General features: G+C 42.1%; 1 protein-coding gene across 2 annotated transcripts in view; it reads left to right on the top strand.

Annotated features, from left to right (window-relative positions):
• Nucleotides 1-19,545, top strand: part of RBM18 (RNA binding motif protein 18) — a 29,631-nt gene that overhangs the window by 2,235 nt on the left and 7,851 nt on the right. Inside the window, exons 2-4 of one of the 2 annotated variants that reach the window (XM_027772633.1) lie at nucleotides 1,976-2,104; nucleotides 13,487-13,613; nucleotides 18,155-18,241. In XM_027772633.1, the coding sequence (XP_027628434.1) occupies nucleotides 1,992-2,104; nucleotides 13,487-13,613; nucleotides 18,155-18,241 (327 nt within the window). In that variant the 5' untranslated portion in view covers nucleotides 1,976-1,991. Of the gene's footprint in view, nucleotides 1-1,975; nucleotides 2,105-3,110; nucleotides 3,242-13,486; nucleotides 13,614-18,154; nucleotides 18,242-19,545 lie in introns of those variants that run through there. The other variant, XM_006150475.2, reaches the window with a different exon arrangement.

Raw genomic sequence — 19,545 nt, forward strand, 5'->3', positions numbered from 1 at the left:
CCGTCTGTTGGGCGGGCCCCCCCCCCGTAAAGCAAAAACCTCCCCCCCCCCCCCAAAAAAAAGATGTCCGTGGGAAAGGCAGAAAAAAAAAAATAGCCCGATTTGCAGATGGTAGATAAAAGCACATTCAACAATTACTGTGTTACTGAGCTCTAGTCTTTATGGGATATGTGGAGATGACTAAGAGGTAACAGTAGTGTCAATACATGTCATCCGTGTTATTAAGACATAGCTCTGCAGTGCTGACCTCCAAGGCACTTTTGGAAGTACAGGACACAGGTTTTCAGTATTAGTGAGTGCTCAAGTCTGACACAGCCTGACATCTTCCCAACCACTTTTTCCATGGCATTATACAATTATGAAAGCTTTACTTTACATCTGTCATCTCATTTTCAGCCCATTCAGCAACCTTATAAGTACAACAAAGCTTCCCTTAACGAGGGGAAATGGGGGAACCAGCAGTTAGCGTAATGGCTATGTCGCTGGACTCCCACGTAGTCGACCATGGTTCGCGTCTTGGACCCGGTGGCTTAAATCTCACGCCGGGCGCGTGTGCGTGCGTGCCCAAGATCCCGAGAGGAGAATGGAGGAGAAGGGATTGTGGCGTGACCATCCCCCCCGGGGGTGATTTCTCGCTTTCTGTCTCTCTGTCTCTCTCTGTCTGTCTGGCGAGCGCACGCGCCCCATAGCGAAAACCTCTCCCAAAAAAAAGAAGAAATGGAAGCTCACAGAGAAATGACTTGCAGTGGAAGTGCCACAATTCGAAACCAGGTCTTCAAACATCCCACCTTTTGCTTTTCTCACTACTGTCTCCATCATAACCCTCTTCCTTTGCTGTGAGATGAGATGTTTCAGCTAGGACTATCAATAGTAATGGTTTAAGCTAACATCAATTGAATGCTTCCTAGGTATCAAGGGCCACCCTAAACCTTTTGGGTGTATTAACTCATTGAATCTTTACAATAGTTTGGTATGATATCCCCATTTTACACATGAGGAAACTGACGCAAAGAGTAGTTATGTAACTGGTCCAAGGTTACACAGCTAGCATATGGTGGGACTGGAATAACTAAATAGGCTATTAGGTGCTTCTCAGTCTCTACCAAAATATTAAACATGATAGCAGAGCGAACAGCCAGAAATGTGATGGTTAAGGGGCTGGACTCCCACATGGCCAGCTGCAGTTCGAGTCCCGGACCTGGCAGCTCACCTTCTCACTTACCCTCTCTGTCGTTGTCTCTCTTCTCTCTCTCTGTTTCTCCTGGCACATGCCATATAACAAATTAATAGTAATAAATAAAATAAATATTTTTTTAAAATTTAAGATAGTAGCTACTATATATTTATTACTGTTGGATACAGTGTTCATTGATGATTTACATATTATATGTAAACCTCACGATTGCCCTGTAAAACAAGAACTGTTCTCTTCATTTATATATGAGGAAACTGAAGCCTAAAAAGCTCAGGTAATTCACCAAGTCACATAGCCGGCTTTCAAACCCAGTTCCAAATCCAAACTCTGTGCACAGACTTCCTGCCTTGCTCTTCCCTGAGGAAAAGGGAGGTAATGATACTGCTCCCTACCCACCCTCTTCAGTATTCTCAAGATTCTTCCTGGGGGTTTCCAAGGCTTATTTGGGGTGACAGTTGTTGAACTGGTGTATCAGGTAGTAATAGACACTTTGGCATCTTGCCCAGTCTGCCTCTGGCTTCAGAGGAGGAAAATTTCACTTTTTCCACGTAGAACCACACCTCTTTTGCCTTAAATGGCAGCTTCCATGTGTTCTGGCTGCCAGAAAAGCTGTCCCAAGGGAACTGGTTCTAGGGCCCTGGTTGTGGAATAACTGAGGTCTTCGAAAGACTGCCCCAAGGGCCTGCCCTCCTTGAATAAATATTTGTTGAGTTGAATTTGAAGTCTCCTGTTCTCACAAGTACCGCTCCTCTCCCGCCTAAGTGTTCACTTTTCCTTTAGTATTTCATAGAGATTGATGGAAGCAGAAACCAAAACTCTTCCCCTGGAGAACGCATCCATCCTTTCAGAGGGCTCTCTACAAGAGGGGCACCGATTATGGATTGGCAATCTGGATCCCAAAATCACAGAGTAAGTGTGAACCTTAATTCATCGCCTACGAAGTTTGTGTTGATGATGACCCTTTTATTTTTATTTTAGCTTTATCTTTGAAGGGCATATGACTTGGTTGTATATAGCCTATTGTCTAGTCACTTTTCTTACATTTAAACTCTGCTACTGCAAGGACACAGACTTGGGTATTCTTTCAAGGATATACTCCCTTTTTCCTACTTGCCAAAAAAACTTCTTAGATTTCAAACTGTATGTACCCAGTAGCTTTAGGGCATTTTTTTTTCCTGCAGTCAGCATTGGGTACACTTTTGTCCCCCAAAATGAAGGAACACACAAAATAAGTCTCAGTACCTTTACAAACAGGCAGAGGGATACCATTTGTTTATAATTCATGTTAAGTATCCACAAAACCATAGGAGTTCCAAGTTGGAATATATCATAGAGATCATCCCATTCCCTTTGGTCTTCATTCATTAAATGATTTGTAAATGATTTGTGTGCCAAGTGCCATATGAGGCACCTCTCAGGCTTTTAATCCGAGGAACCCTGCCATAATGTAATTGTGTTACACACACGTTTGTGTGTGTGTGTGTGTGTGTGTGTGTGTTTATTTTTATATATAAAATTAAAGCTCGGCACTGCTCTTATTAAAGAGCCAGAGATGGTGTGGAAGTTAAGATGGCTAGATCCCACCTAGCTAACTCTGCAGTTTAAGTCTTGGGCCCAGCTAGACACTTTGGCATCTTGCCCAGTCTGCCTCTGGCTTCAGAGGAGGAAAATTTCACTTTTTCCACGTAGAACCACACCTCTTTTGCCTTAAATGGCAGCTTCCATGTGTTCTGGCTGCCAGAAAAGCTGTCCCAAGGGAACTGGTTCTAGGGCCCTGGTTGTGGAATAACTGAGGTCTTCGAAAGACTGCCCCAAGGGCCTGCCCTCCTTGAATAAATATTTGTTGAGTTGAATTTGAAGTCTCCTGTTCTCACAAGTACCGCTCCTCTCCCGCCTAAGTGTTCACTTTTCCTTTAGTATTTCATAGAGATTGATGGAAGCAGAAACCAAAACTCTTCCCCTGGAGAACGCATCCATCCTTTCAGAGGGCTCTCTACAAGAGGGGCACCGATTATGGATTGGCAATCTGGATCCCAAAATCACAGAGTAAGTGTGAACCTTAATTCATCGCCTACGAAGTTTGTGTTGATGATGACCCTTTTATTTTTATTTTAGCTTTATCTTTGAAGGGCATATGACTTGGTTGTATATAGCCTATTGTCTAGTCACTTTTCTTACATTTAAACTCTGCTACTGCAAGGACACAGACTTGGGTATTCTTTCAAGGATATACTCCCTTTTTCCTACTTGCCAAAAAAACTTCTTAGATTTCAAACTGTATGTACCCAGTAGCTTTAGGGCATTTTTTTTTCCTGCAGTCAGCATTGGGTACACTTTTGTCCCCCAAAATGAAGGAACACACAAAATAAGTCTCAGTACCTTTACAAACAGGCAGAGGGATACCATTTGTTTATAATTCATGTTAAGTATCCACAAAACCATAGGAGTTCCAAGTTGGAATATATCATAGAGATCATCCCATTCCCTTTGGTCTTCATTCATTAAATGATTTGTAAATGATTTGTGTGCCAAGTGCCATATGAGGCACCTCTCAGGCTTTTAATCCGAGGAACCCTGCCATAATGTAATTGTGTTACACACACGTTTGTGTGTGTGTGTGTGTGTGTGTGTGTGTTTATTTTTATATATAAAATTAAAGCTCGGCACTGCTCTTATTAAAGAGCCAGAGATGGTGTGGAAGTTAAGATGGCTAGATCCCACCTAGCTAACTCTGCAGTTTAAGTCTTGGGCCCAGCAGCTTGAAAATCATGCCAGGCACATGTGCAGTCTTGCCTAAAATCTCCAGAGGAGACTGGAAGAGAAGAAGAGATTGATGGTAGCCCTCCTCCCCCCACCCCGGGCTCTCACTTTCCCTCTTTTTCTGTTTCTCCTCAGCGAGCACTTATACCTTATGGGGTGGGGGGAAGAGGTACACCCAGAGCCTTCTATCAGTTGCTACCCTTTCTCTTCCATGATAAGGCTCTATGGAATTTCTAGAGCTCCATGGAGCACTAGAAAAACTGCTTATATGATCTAACTTTCTTATCCTGTAGTAGAGGAAACTGAGACCCAAGAAATAGAAGTGCCTTGCCCGAGGTCACAAAACTAATTGAATTGTCCTCACACTCCCCCTCTTTCCATCAGACCCATTATAGTGGAAAGGAATTTCTTAGCAGAGAGAATTGAGAGGCTTTTGCTCACCCTGATTGTTTGGTAAGGGAAAGTGGTGGTAGGTGGCGGAGTAGTAAAGGGTGAGTGGATTGAGCTTTGAAGCAAGCACAGAGCATGTCATTGGTCCTGGAAGTTATCTTTGGAGTAGTGTTGAAGGCACAGGGAGAGATGCGGGCACCTACTTGTTTGTGTCTGGGATGAAAGAAGGCACAAATAGGGTTGGGATCATGAGACAGGAAAGGGATGTAAATTTATAGCTCATGATCATGACAGAAAGTTGAGTTCCTTAAACCTGCACAAATGAGCTAAATGTAGGTAGGTTTGGGTCCCTCCAGGAGTTATGATGGTACTTAAGATGTGTCACCCTGTATTATGTTACCTTGCTTGCAGGGACCCTGGAATATATAGTGCATCGACATTTATTTTGGTTCTCTTTTATGATTCATGGCTTTGAGGATGAATGTGTGAATATCTGTCCAACATCTCGATTAATGCCTAGTAATCAAAGAAGTTTTCCCATCCCCTAAAACCCAGGCTATGAGAGGATGCTCTCAGGAGCAGTTTCTCTTCCCACCTCTGCTTATCTGAATGAAAATCTAAAGTCTGGAAGCAGTGTTGATTGTGTGGCTATAGTTCTCCATAATGAAACTCAAGTTGGAATTATGTCCTACTGCTAGACAGGAAGGTTCAAACAGACATTTGCCACCTCACTTTATGTCGTAAATTGGAGTGTGTGAATATTTTCTTTAGTCAGAGCATTAAAAAGAACACTCCATCAGAACTTTCCCTCTGGCATCTCTGCTCTTTTTACATCAGACCAGAGGTGCCCTTCAGCTGCTAAACTGTGGGTCAGGGCCATGCTGGCTAGAAGTTTCCACCTTGTGGCTTCCCCACTTTGGTATCACCAAAGAGTGATTTTACTGTTTCCTTCCGTGGGTTCCTCACCTTAAAATTTTTCATCCATCAAATAAACTGATTTATCAAATAGTAATTAAACTTTTTTTAAAGATGTCACCGCCAATCATAGCCTATGGTTAACATGAAATGTTTAGTATTACCTCATTTAGTTCACTTAATTATAGCAAAGGAACTAACATTTTAGTAATGCAAGTTTTATCTTGTGGAAATATATGATTTCCTTTCAAGTTTTTGGAAGGTAATAGTGAACCTAGACATATTATTGAAATAACAGTCATTCTCAAATATTGAAGGATTATGTGATGTAACTTATGTGAATGTACGGTACCTGTTTTGTAGTTCAGTTTCAAAAAGTATTAGTTGAAGGGGACCAGCAGTTAGCATAATGGCTATGTTGCTGAACTCCCATGTAGTCGACCGTGGTTCGAGTCCTGGGCCCGGTGGCTTAACCTCACGCTGGGTGCATGTCCGTGCGTTCCCAAGAGCCTGAGAGGAGAAGGGATTGCAGCGTGGCCATCCCCCCTGGGGGTTGATTTCTCGCTTTCTGTCTCTCTGTCTCTCTCTGTCTTGCTGGCAAGCCCACGTGCCCTATAGCAAAAAAAAAAAAACTCTCCAAAAAAAAAAAAAAGTATTAGGAAGGGATTGCAGCGTGGCCATCCCCCCTGGGGGGTGATTTCTCGCTTTTTGTCTCTCTGTCTCTCTCTCTCTCTCTCTCTTTCTGGCGAGCACATGCACCCTATAGCAAAAACCTCTCAGGAAAAAAAAAAAAAGTATTAGTTGAATCTACATCTCTAAACTCCTTTTTTTTTCTTTTTTTTGGAAAGGTTTTTCACTATAGGGCGCATGCACTCGCCAGACAGAAGAGAGAGACATAGAGACAGAAAGCGAGAAATCACCCCCCGGGGGGAGGGATGGTCACGCCGCAATCCCTTCTCCTCCATTCTCCTCTCGGGATCTTGGGCACGTACGCACACTCGCCCAGTGTGAGTTTTAAGCCACCGGGTCCAGGACTTGAACCGCGGTCAACTACGTGGGAGTCCAGCGACATAGCCATTATGCTAACTGCTGGTTCCCCTACATCTCTAAACTTCTAATGACTCTTGATGGAAGTTTGCAGAGCATCCTCCAGTTGGCTAATTAAACTTCACCCCTCCCACAAATGGCTTCCAGTTTTCCCCTCAGTGGACCCTCCTTTTCTCTCTTTTCTTTGTGTTTATCCCTCCTCTTTACCACCTTCATTCTCTTCTCTTTTATAAACTGAGTTGAATGCCTCTTTTGTACAGATGTTTTCTGTCAGAGACAAATTATAGCATTTTCTATTACAACATGAATCTGTGTAACAGCAGCAGCAGCAATACTTTTTCACTCAGTTTTTCAGTTTAGTTTGTATTAGTTCTAATTTATGCATGTGTGCCTTTTGGTTATTAATTTCCATCCCGCTCAGATTATACTAGGATGTCCACCAGTCTCCTCTCTCCAGGGTATGCATTCCTCATTGACTGTTTGCACTCTGATATTATGCTTCTATGATTGCAATACTGATTATTCTAGGAATAGGCTAGATACCAGAAACCTTTATGTCACTAAATCTTAGATTTGGGTTGGAGAGACTGGTGACACACTCTTATTTATGGAGGTAGCCGATTCCAAGCCCCAATTCTTTCTACTATGTTCTCATTCCTTACCACATTATATCTTGAATTTCTTTCCCTTTTTTTTTAAGAGAGGTTTTTGCTATAGGGCACATGTGCTCACTGGAAAGACAGGGATAGGGAGACAGAAAGTGAGAAGTCATCCACCAGGGGGGATGGCCACACCATAATCCCTTCTCTTCCTTTCTCTTCTCAGTATTTTGGGCATGGACACACACACACCTGGTGTGAATATAAGCCACCGGGTCCAGGACTTGAACCGCAGTCGACTACATGGGAGTCCAGCGACGTAACCATTATGCCATCTGCTGGTCCCTATATTTTACCTGTAAAATGAGAATGTTCAACTGAATGATCTGACCATTTCCTCTAACTCTAATACTATATGAGTTCCTCTTATTTACACTTATAACAATTTTGTGAGAAGTAAAACAAATATTATTTTTCCTGTTTTATTGAGGGGAGAAAAAGAGTTAAGTGAGTTGACTCCATTTACTAATTTCCCACTGCCTAATGTAGCTCTTTGCCAAATATTCTAATGGTCCAAATAATTGACAATCATAGCCTAATATATCCTATACTAAATATTAAAACACCAAGACTTCTTTTATGTTGTGGGACCCAATCTGACTGTAAGAGTTAAACTATACCTCTAAGTATCATTACAAGTGCCTTCAACAGAGAAGCTGAAAAAGTCAATCTCCTTACATTTAACCTATTTTCCACACTGTGATTTCCTCTAAAAGAGTTAATACAGGCTTTCCTTTTCAAATATTAAATATGCTAGGTAGAAAGTCAAATTAATAACCGTTACATTGCATGTAAGAATATTCGAGAGAATAAAGCCAGTAGACATTCTATTAGAGCATGTTAAATGAACGTGAAATTATAAATAAAGGTATATAAGTTAAGAATTAGAAATTGTTTGTTACATGAGCAGGCTGTCAGAAATTGGACCAGAATTGCAATGTGACTCTGTCTGTCTGTCTGTCTCTGGTAAGTGCGTTCGCCCTCTGGTAACTTAAAAAAAAACTTCTTGACTTAAGGAAAGGTTAAATACTAACAGGTAATGAAAATGATAGTTGAATAGATACAGTGCTATCAGATGAAGACGGAATCTTTAAAATTTATTCAAACTTGAATTTCATATGAAAGAGACTCAATGTGTGTGTTTAGCAGGAAACTGATATCAAGAAGGTGAGGTTTTTGGTAGAGAAATAATACATCATTATGTAGGGTGAATTAGAGAGACAAAGACTGAAAATGAAAATTAGCTGTGATAGACTGTCATAAACCAGACTTGGCATCGGTATCACCTGGATAGAGACAGTGAACTTGGAGCCCGATTGAGTCTGAGAGATAAAGTAAGTAATTGGGGTAGAGAGTCGGAGATGATCCTAAAGTTTCTTTCCTGAATAATGTAAAAGAATCATGTCCCCATTGACAGTGGAAAAGCTGGAAAGAGCTATTCAGTTTGTGGTGGGTCAGTTTGGGGTCTGTTAGAAGTAACCTTAGAAACACCAGAGAACCATCCACATAGAAATACACTTCAGTTACAGACTTTCAGAGATGAGCTAGAGCAGAGGGGAAGGCAGCATGGGCATGTGAGAACAGTGTGTTTACTTCTAAAGGAGCCCCTGTTCTCTCTCTGTTTCTTATTTTTCCTTCATTGTCCATACTTCTTTTCATGTCTTAGTTTGCATAAAACAGCCTTTATCATTTTTTTACCTAAATTTGAAACATGATAAATGTACATAGCATAGAACATACTCATCTCATAATTTCTGCATGCTTATTTTAAAAGTTTCCTTTAAGATAAATTGTATACTAAACACAATCTTAAATGTCGTTTTATTACCATGTGATTGCTTACATCATTCCATTAAAATTCCCAGACCAGCTTCATTGCCTAGCAGTTGAGAGAACTGATCCCACATGGCCAACCACTATTTAAAGGCCAATGGCATGGAAGATTTCCTCCTGACGAAGCAAGCCAGGCTATGAAAGTGAGACATTGTATGTCTCCACTTAGTATATACTGACTCTCTGCACTCTATTACTGAAAGATTAGAGGATATAGAAGCATGGAAAGTGGTTATGGATACTGGAGATGGTGTGGGAAGAAGGTGAGAGATGGAGAATGAGATGAAAGGAATCAAGGAGGAGAACAGAGCAAGACATTTTAGGGACTCAGAAATGGAGGGTTGTCTGTCGGTGATAATGTGTATCATATCTTTATCTGGACTGGTGTACAGTGTATTCATGTTGGGTAAATTCATTTTACAACCTGTAATGATATACAGTGATTGAATGTATAAAATAAAATAATAAAAAATAAATGCCAGTAGCATGCAAAACACATTAAACAAATGTGTGTGGATGCCCAAAATCTCATCAGGATGGAGAGCTAGAGGAGAAAGCCCCTCCCTCCCTCCCTCTCTCTGTCTCTCTTTCTCTCCCCAGCACACATACTCCTTGAAGATTTCTTTTAAAAAATCCAAACATGCAGCATCTTATACAGCCTATTCCCTGCCTTCCTTTCAGCCTCATCTCTTATTGCCTGCCTCCACTCTCTTTCAGTGGATCAGACTCTCTCACCTTCTTTGCACATGATACTCATTCAGAGCGACACACTCCTCTGATCCACTTCATTCAGATATCACCCCCTTGTAAAAAAATTTTTTGTTATTGTTTCATTGAACTTTATTTATTTATTTATTTAAATTTGACCAGAGAGGGACAGAGAGAATAGGGGAAGTGAGAAAGCAAGCTGCCAGGTCTGGGACTCAAACCACAGTTGATCATGTGGGAGTCCAGCGCCCTTAACCACCACGCCACCTGCCGGCCCTAGATATCACCCCTTTCACAAAGCCTTCCTAACCGCTTTTCCTACACAGTTGGTCCGCCTTCATCTGTGTCCTCATATCCCCACCTCTCTGGACAAGTATCACTGTTTGGTAATTGTGCAGTTGTAAATCTCTCTAGCCAGAATGTGAGGTCCTTGGCAGAGACCTAGATTTATTCAGCTGCGTAGTCCGAGCATCTGAATGTTTCTTGACACTTGTGCATGGACTTCACAAAGTCCATGGAAAGTGTGTATTATTTTAAAACTATGCATAGATTTTAAAATTTTGTGCACCAAAGTAAACTTGTACTTTAATTCCATTTTCCTATGAACTTTCTCAAGTACTCTTGTACTAGGTGTCTATTTTAACATTTGTATGGAGTAATTACTTGCGTGCCATTAGGAAGGAAGGCTGCTTTAAAGATCCATCATAGAAAACTGATTGAGTTGCAGTGGACTGGTTCCCTCATTCTCTAGCTCCTGAAGGCTGCAGGGCGCACAGTTCATTAAGTGAAGCGAGCCTCTGATGAGTATCACCCCCTTGTAAAAAAATTTTTTGTTATTGTTTCATTGAACTTTATTTATTTATTTATTTAAATTTGACCAGAGAGGGACAGAGAGAATAGGGGAAGTGAGAAAGCAAGCTGCCAGGTCTGGGACTCAAACCACAGTTGATCATGTGGGAGTCCAGCGCCCTTAACCACCACGCCACCTGCCGGCCCTAGATATCACCCCTTTCACAAAGCCTTCCTAACCGCTTTTCCTACACAGTTGGTCCGCCTTCATCTGTGTCCTCATATCCCCACCTCTCTGGACAAGTATCACTGTTTGGTAATTGTGCAGTTGTAAATCTCTCTAGCCAGAATGTGAGGTCCTTGGCAGAGACCTAGATTTATTCAGCTGCGTAGTCCGAGCATCTGAATGTTTCTTGACACTTGTGCATGGACTTCACAAAGTCCATGGAAAGTGTGTATTATTTTAAAACTATGCATAGATTTTAAAATTTTGTGCACCAAAGTAAACTTGTACTTTAATTCCATTTTCCTATGAACTTTCTCAAGTACTCTTGTACTAGGTGTCTATTTTAACATTTGTATGGAGTAATTACTTGCGTGCCATTAGGAAGGAAGGCTGCTTTAAAGATCCATCATAGAAAACTGATTGAGTTGCAGTGGACTGGTTCCCTCATTCTCTAGCTCCTGAAGGCTGCAGGGCGCACAGTTCATTAAGTGAAGCGAGCCTCTGATGAGTAGTGAGCTCTCCCATACTTCAGCAGCAGATAAAAGTGCTTGCAGATGTGAAAGCAAGATCCTTCAGGCTTTTTTTTGCTATCAGAGCTTGCAGTCCCCATCTCCAGGAAGCAAAATAGTAAACATTTCATTCCTTTTGTTTCGGTGTTCCGATAATTTCAAGGAATTATCAAACAAGAAAAGAAATCATGGAGAAGTTGAAAGACACGGACTGAAGCAGATGTTCCTGGAATCTTAAGGTCACACTTCTCGGGCAGAATGCGTTTGTTAGCTTTATAAAGAATTATCTGTCAATGTGGGTTTTTTGTTTTTTTCTGAGTAAATTAAAATTCATTTCCTAGGAAATGCCAATCGTGTTACCTTCCTGCTATTAAGCAAAATGGAGCTAATAAAAAGATGACCAACCCACAGTAGTCCTCAGATTGTTTTCTTTTTTAAAAAACTATGTGACCCAACATTCTGTGGCAACTGGCATGGAGTTGAAGTTTGAATGGATATCATAAGTGGAAGGTGCAGCTGTAATTTAAAGACCCTGGAGAAGACTCCTCTAGTCCATCTGTGTATGGGAGATACTCACCCTTTTGTTATAAGTCTGTTCAAAAAGTCAATTAAAACCAGAAATTTGCACTTGAGGCGTCTCTTTTTACTCTGAAGAGTCACCTCCTATAGTCTCACTAGCAGTCAAAATCTCCTGTGGGAGTTGAGAATTTAAAAAGCAGACAATCACAGTTGTTTTCATCTTCAAAATAAGCCCAAAGACCAGGTTAATATCCACAATGCCTTGGGATCCTCGCATCCTGCTGCGGTACAAGACCTGTATTCTGTCTTCCTTCTTCCACTGTGTCGGACACCTGATCCAGGATGCTGGGCTCGCTTGTGCATTAGTATCAAATTTAGCACAGCGTATGATCCATTTCATATCTTTCTGCTTCCCAAAGGAAATTCTTGCTCAAGAATAAAATCTTGATGAGTTTCTCCTATAAAACAATGTGAATATAAATGTGCCTATAACGACAACTTGACTGGCTCCCTGTGGGGTAGAATTCCCAGTAATAACAGATTTAGCATGTGGGCTGATACCTTTTTAGTATCACAGGGACAGCATTGTTTAGAGAAAGCCTTGACTCCATTTGAATAGTGTGGAGGATGCCAGGAGGAAGGCCAAAGGAAAAGGAAACGGGAGAGCTGTTGGTTTGTCTCACCCTTACATCAGATGACAGGAAGTCGGAATTGAGATTGGCCACGGCAACCCGTTAAGGCCACATCTGTTTGAATAACTTAAAAGTGCTATAGAAACCAAATAAGTTTTAGAGTAAAGAATCAAGACGAGGATGAAGAGCAGAGTTGCAAGCAATAGCTTAGAGTGATCATTCTGCCAGGAACAAATGTCTTCCTTGATTGCCTGCATTCTTTACTTGACTATACCCTAGAGTATAAACTGTTAAGGTGACTAAGGCTAGTTAATTGCCCATGGCTGGGTGACAGAGGGCTGGCCAGGTTACCCTGCCCTGGGTGAGACCAAGCTCAGTCACCTTGTGATTCCACATTGTCCAAATGTTCAGTCATATCAAGAATGGAAACTCTTGGGACCAGCAGTTAGCGTAATGGCTATGTCGCTGGACTCCCACGTAGTCGACTGCATCTACTACGGAGTCTCGGACCGAGTCTCGGACCCGGTGGCTTAAACTCATGCTGGGCACGTGTGCGTGCATGCCCAGGATCCAAGAGGAGAATGGAGGAGAAGGGATTGCGGCGTGGCCATCCCCCCTGGGGGGTGATTTCTCTCTTTCTGTCTCTCTGTCTCTGTCTGTCTGTCTGGCAAGCGCACGCACCCTATAGCAAAAACCTCTCAAAAAAAAAAAAAATTAAAACTCTCAGGCACTTACGAAAGAGCTACTAGCCGTGGTTTGGTTTTCGGCATAGTTTCTCACACATTCAGTTTGGGTCTAATGATTAAAACTACAAATCTAATAAAGAAGTCTTCCAGGACTGTTTTTCTGTTTGTGTGGGTGTGAGTGTGTTTGTTACTTTCTTTACTTTGAGGTAGGGTAGGCTTTGACTTTTGGAGTATGGGGATGTGTTATAGTTTTTCCCAAATACTGTTTCATTGCCAAGAAATTAAAAATAAATAAATCTACACTATTTTTGAGCTTTTCTCCAAAAGAAAAACAAATGGTGCTTGTGGGCCAGACAGCTGTTTGTTAGGTGTCGGGTTTTTTTGTTTGGTATTTTTGTGTTGGGCAGACGCATAAGCATGACAATTCTAGTCCCCATTCCAAATAGAGGCAAACAACTATGTTTGCCAAGAAAACTCACACGGCAGTTTGGAAGGAGGCAGGGGGTGGGGGCAAGAGACTTTAGCCCTGGTAAATTGTCTCCTGCTTTTATCTTGCACTTCAGGCCTAGTGGCCAGCACAATTCCCAGAGCTACTCACAAGCTCTTCTTTCTCCACAGATACCATCTCCTCAAGCTCCTCCAGAAGTTTGGCAAAGTCAAGCAGTTTGACTTCCTCTTCCACAAGTCAGGTGCTTTGGAGGGACAGCCTCGAGGGTACTGTTTTGTTAACTTTGAAACTAAGCAGGTAACGGCGCTTCCTTCCCTTTTCATAGAATTCATCAAAGTATATCATAATCTGTGTGTCTCTCTTGACTGCTAGAATAGTCGGTCCTAGCAGGCAGGGACCATGACAGGTTCATTTCTGTACGCCTTGCGCTGAGTTCTGAAAGAAAGCATCATCTTCCTCAGGATACAAATCAGTGGACATCTTTCCACATCTCCCCTCCCTAGGCTGGAGGTCTAAGGCAGCTGACCTACTTTTCTGTCCCATGCTTTGGGGTGTCCACATTGAGCACAGGGGCATCACCCTCGGTTCTGTGTTTGTTCTTTTAGTGGCTGGCCAACAAAGCCTCTTTTTCTTTTAGTAGTTTTATCCCATGGTACAGAAACCCCATCTGTGGTGAGCCACCCACAAACTCTCTTTTATTTTGATATCCAAAAAATATGCCCTTCTTCTCAGGGTCTTAGAACAAATGCATACAAATCTTAATATATGGAGAAAAAGAGAATTTTTTCTTTTTGGAAGAGAATTTTCAGCTTCACCCATGATACATACAAGTATCCTTTTGTATTGAAATTTAGACCTCAGAGTGAAAATGCATTGATAAATCAAATTTGAATGTTACTAAATACAGCTATTGTGCTTAGTTCTTTCTATAACTTTGTTCATCATATGTGAGAACATTGCCTAATTATTGTTTTGCTAATAATTTGTGTGGATGTTTTTCTTTCTATTAAAGTAAAATGCACTTATTATACATGAAAACAGATAACCAAAAAAGAAAGTCTAAGTCATTTAACCCAGAAATAATCAATAATCATGGATAGTATTTAGTCATACTTTCTTTCCAGTCTCTTTTTTTTTTTTCTTCACATTCACATGTACACATAAACATATATACAGTTTATAATGTACAAATAGGGTCATGCTATCATATTTATCACTTGAAGCATATTCAAATTTTTATGTCACCCCATACACATCAAGATAGCATTCTGTATCATGATACTGTGACTTCACAGGTATAGATGTTTGTGTGTGTAGATACAAAACATTGGTCCATACCTAAAATTGGTATATTTTATTATAAGTGACTTAGACTGCAGTTAAAAACTATGACCATCACTTTTATGGCTGCATAATATTTCATTATATGAATATGTGATAACTTATGTGATCGAACCCAAACTATTAGCCTTTTGGGGTGTCCCCAATGACTCACTAGTATAAACATCACAGTAGTGAATATCTTTAGCTCCAACTCTGTGTATATTTACTACATTCATGGAAGTGGAATGGCATCCCCAAAGGCCACACCTGTTTTCTCTTAATCCAGCTGAAAAATTGCCTTCAAGAAATGGCTTGTGTCAGTATGTTCCAAGACTGTGTGAGAGCGTCATTTATCCTGGCTTGTACTCTAATTCTTACAAATATGATACGCAACATATTATTCTGTTATTGTAATTGTTCACGTTTTTATGAGGAAAGTGAAAGAATACCCTATATGGTTAGTGTTTTCGTTTGTTTTGTTAATAATAACAGGAAGTACCTGAAACAGTGCTGTATAAAAACAGAGGTTTATTCACCTCCAGGTTTGAAGGTCCAGGGGCCACCTCTGATGGGACTGCATCACAACATGGCAGCATGCAGAAGAGCATGGTCTGGTTCTGTGTGTCTCTCATGTCATACAAACACACCAGGGTCCAGTCATGGAGGCCCTACCCCGATGATCTGAATCCTGATCTCCTGCAAAATGTCCCATTTTCAGGGACCAGCAGTTGGCATAATAGCTATGTCGCTGGACTCCCACGTAGTCAACCACAGTTCAAGTCCCAGACCCAGGGCATGCACTCACATCAGGTGCATGTGCATGCTTGCCCAAGATCCCAAGAGGAGAATGGAGGAGAAGGGACTGTGGCATCACCATCCCCCCTGGGGAGTGATTTCTCGCTTTCTGTCTCTCTGTCTTTCTGGCGAGTGCATGCACCCTATGGCAAAAAACTTCTCAAAAAAAAAAAAAAAACACCCCATTTTAAACACAGGTCCATTTTTCACCTGCTTAATTCCATTACAGTGATTCAATACATGAATTTTCAGGGGACACATGCAACCCACAACAGTTAGTGTTTTTAGATACTTTATTCTTCTTTAATGATATAGGATATGATAAGGATTTTTGAAGACAACTAAAATCAATAGTCATGTTTGGAATAGATATTGGTTTAAAAACATTGAACTATGGGACCAGCATATGGCATAGCACTTATATCGGTGGACTCCCACATGGCCGATTGAGATTTGAGTGCTGGACCCCTTACCAGGCATGCATGTGGGCGTGCATACCCAAGATCCCAAAAGGAGAATGGAGAAGAAGGGGTTGTGGCATGGCCATCCTGGGGAGTGATTTCTCACTTTCCCTCTTACTGTGTCTGTCGAGCACATGCACCCCAAAGGCAAAAACTTCTAAAGAAGAATTGAACTGTAAGTCACAAAGCCTAGCTTATATTTCTGTCTCTTTTATTTGTAACTTTGAGGAAGTCTCTTAACCTCTTTTGGCTTCAATTTTCATCTAAAAATGAGTAATAAAAACACATGGCCTTGTACCTTCTAGGTATATGTGTTCCCTGGGGGAACAGATGAGGGCACATATGAAAACATGGTTGGCACTTAATCATGTCACCAAGGGCCAGGCGATGGAACAGTGGTGACACAATTGAACCCACATGGGGAAAGTCCTGAGCTCAAGTCCTGGGATCTTCCCAATCATGCTAGGCACATATGTACCTGTCCATGATCAGGGTCAACTGAGACTAGGGGTAGATTGGGTGTGACTACACCATTAGGAGGTACATGTGTGAGTGTGCGTGTGCATTCCCCTCTGTCTCTTGTGTGGAAGAAATAAACATAAAGAAAATACTGTTGAATACACAATTTTGAAGCAACATACAGAAATAAGTTACTTTTGTAAAGCACTTAACCTCAGGACCAAGAGATGGTGTAATGGTTATATCCCTGGTCTCCCACGTAGTCAACCACAGTTCAATTCCCAGCCCTGGCGGCTTAAAACTCACTTTAAGTGTGTGTGTGCGCATTCATGCCCAAAATCCTGAGAAGAGAATGGATTACAGTGTGACCATCTCCCAGGAGGTGATTTCTCACTTCCTGTCTCCACCTCACCAGCAAGTACATGCACCCTATAGCAAAAAATCTCTCAAAGAAAAAAGAAAAAAAAAAAAAAAACATTTAGCCTCTACTGGCATCATCATGAATTAGGTGAAGACTGAAATGTCCCTTGACGGTGATTAACTTTGTGTGCTGTAATAGGGCAGAGATGGCTAGTGACTATCCAGTGCCTGACACGGAGCTGATACTCAGCATTGGTTCAGCATCCTGCTAGTGAGTGCTAGAAGAACAAAAGAACCACTGGCACAACCAGACTGAAGCCCCAGCCTGTGGCAGGCACTTCTTGCCCTCTATACTTCTTACCCTCTTCTGGATCTTGCAAGCTTCTTCACCCCTACGAAACGTGGGTTACACTTGGCCAAGTGCCTTGTGGATACAAACGGGGTGGAGAAGATTTGGCAGGATGGGAAGGTACAGCCAGGTTTCCTGGGAATGACCTGGAGTTACTGTGATCCAACTTCAGGAATTCCTTTCAACCTTGTCGCTCCTGTAATCTGATGGGGAAAGGGTCAGGGGACTTTCGGCTCTGGAAACCAGGTGCATAGACTGACTCACACCAACACCTTGCTCACAGTCTCTTTGACTCACTCCTTTTTCCGGCCTAGTTTCCTTCACTCCCATATCCTTTGAAGCCATTACCGTTTCTCACTTTGGATCCAGGGAATAAACCCTAGTCTAGGATACAGTTCGAGGGTCCCTGAAGGGAATACAATTTCTGTTAAATTTTCTTCTTTATTCATGATAGTGCATGCAGATGCCCATGTGAGGGAGAGAAAGAGAGGGGAGCACCCTTTACAGAGTCTGGTCAGCCTTCCTGTCTCAGATCTTGTACACTGCCGTGCAGGCGTGGCATGTTTCAGGCTGACTTGGCCAGGAATTTGAACTACGATCGCCATGTGAGATCTGGCTACTCTTGAGCAGCACATCTGTGCTTTGCCTTGGGGCCTGCCCACAATTCTTGACATAGTATGTCCTGTCCACACCAACGAGAGTGCAGAAGGGTCGTGCCTACTGAGAGCAGTGCTATAGTCAACACTCGCGAGGTGCTCACCGTCTGCCCGGTGTGTTTCATGCTCTCTTCAAATCCTCACGACCACTGCTAGGGTGAGGACAAGCGGGAGTGTCGATATCTCCAGGCTAGAGACCTCGAGCAGCCCGCCAAACATCATCCTGCCAACAGGGACAGAGACAAGGTTTGAATTTTTGTCTGACTGAAGTTTAATAACTCATATCCTTTTCAAATTGTAAACCCTTTGCCAAATATTTACCAAAAGCAGTTTGTTTAGAAGCTCAGGCCTGAAAGCCAGTGAGGCCCTGTGAGAGTACGTATAGCTAGTTAAGCATATGAATTTCTGACTAACATCTGTACCTTTCCTGGACAGGAAGCAGAGCAGGCCATTCAGTGTCTCAATGGCAAACTGGCTCTATCCAAGAAGCTGGTGGTGCGATGGGCACACGCTCAAGTGAAGGTATGTCTGAGAGGCTGGAAAGACAGCCCAAGCCGCATGCTGAACAAGTCTTCTAGAGACAATGTCCTCTTAATCCGTGTGCATCCCAGCCCCTGCACATCTGGAGCAGCCATACTTTGGTCTCCTACTTGTATTTACCATGTGTGTTACCAGATTTTTCTTTTGAGAAGCATCTCAGGAGGGATTAAGTTCCTTTGCTGTTTCTTTCCACATGCCCACAGGTCCTGGTTTTGATTCATTTTTCCATGTGGCTGATGCATACACTTAGACCTCTATCTTTTTTTTGGTGTGGATTGTTCTTTGGAGGGAAAAATGTATTTATTTTTAAAATCAGTTGCTGTGGGCATTATTAGACTCTTCCCACTCTCTCAACTCCATGGAAAGTTTGAATTTATTTATTTTAAATGCTTTAAAAATGGGCAGTTCATATGAGTGCTTAAAGCACTGGCATCCCTTTATGCCACAGATTTGGAGACGGATTCGAGTGTGTGTTTTTGTGGGACTTGCAGTGCCTGTATTGCCTCTGAAGTCTTGAGAAGTAGCCAACTGCCTTGTTCATCCTGTGGTTAGTCTCTCAGGAGGATGCACTAGAAAAGATGTAACCATTTAAAAAAAAAAAAAAAAGACATTCTGTTCCAGCTGGCACAGAGATGGGGAAGTGTGTAGACTAGAGCAGCCCCCAAGAATTGATTCACCTCCTTTAGTGTGGTCTTCATAAACCTGCCTGTGAAAAGATTTATGACATGGGCCAGCAGGTGGTCTAGTGGTTAAGGCGCTGGACTCCCACATGGCCAACCATGGTTTGAATCCCATATCTGGCACAGGGGGCATGTGTGAGTACATGCCCCGAATCCCAGGAGGAGAATAGAGAAGGGATTGCAGCATGGTCATGCCCCCTGAGAGGTGATTTCACATTTTCCCTCTCACTGTCTCTGTCTCCCGTGAATGCCAATGCCTTATGGCAGAAACCTCGAAAAGATTTGTGACAGAGTTGGAGCTTCAGTCTTTAGCTACCTGAGGATGGTTTTGATCAGAGATGTTCTGCCCTCTACCCAAGAAGCTTCCCGGTAAAGAGAGAAACTGAACACAGTCTGGTTCAGTGTTCAGGCTGGAAAACAAAGCTCAGGCGCTTTCAATCCTTATGAGTATTTCAGGTAATTACAGAGCCTTCTCAATTGCTAGGACACATTGTGTAAAAATAGAAACAACAAGGAGAATTACCAAATGCTTTTTTACTCAAAAGGAAATCAAGTCTCATTTGCCAAACTGGCTGTCATTTTCTCATTCTGCATCTCATTGAAAAG

This window comes from Tupaia chinensis, unplaced genomic scaffold (assembly GCF_000334495.1).
Source record: "Tupaia chinensis unplaced genomic scaffold, TupChi_1.0 Scaffold000289_1, whole genome shotgun sequence".
Lineage (NCBI taxonomy): Eukaryota > Metazoa > Chordata > Mammalia > Scandentia > Tupaiidae > Tupaia > Tupaia belangeri.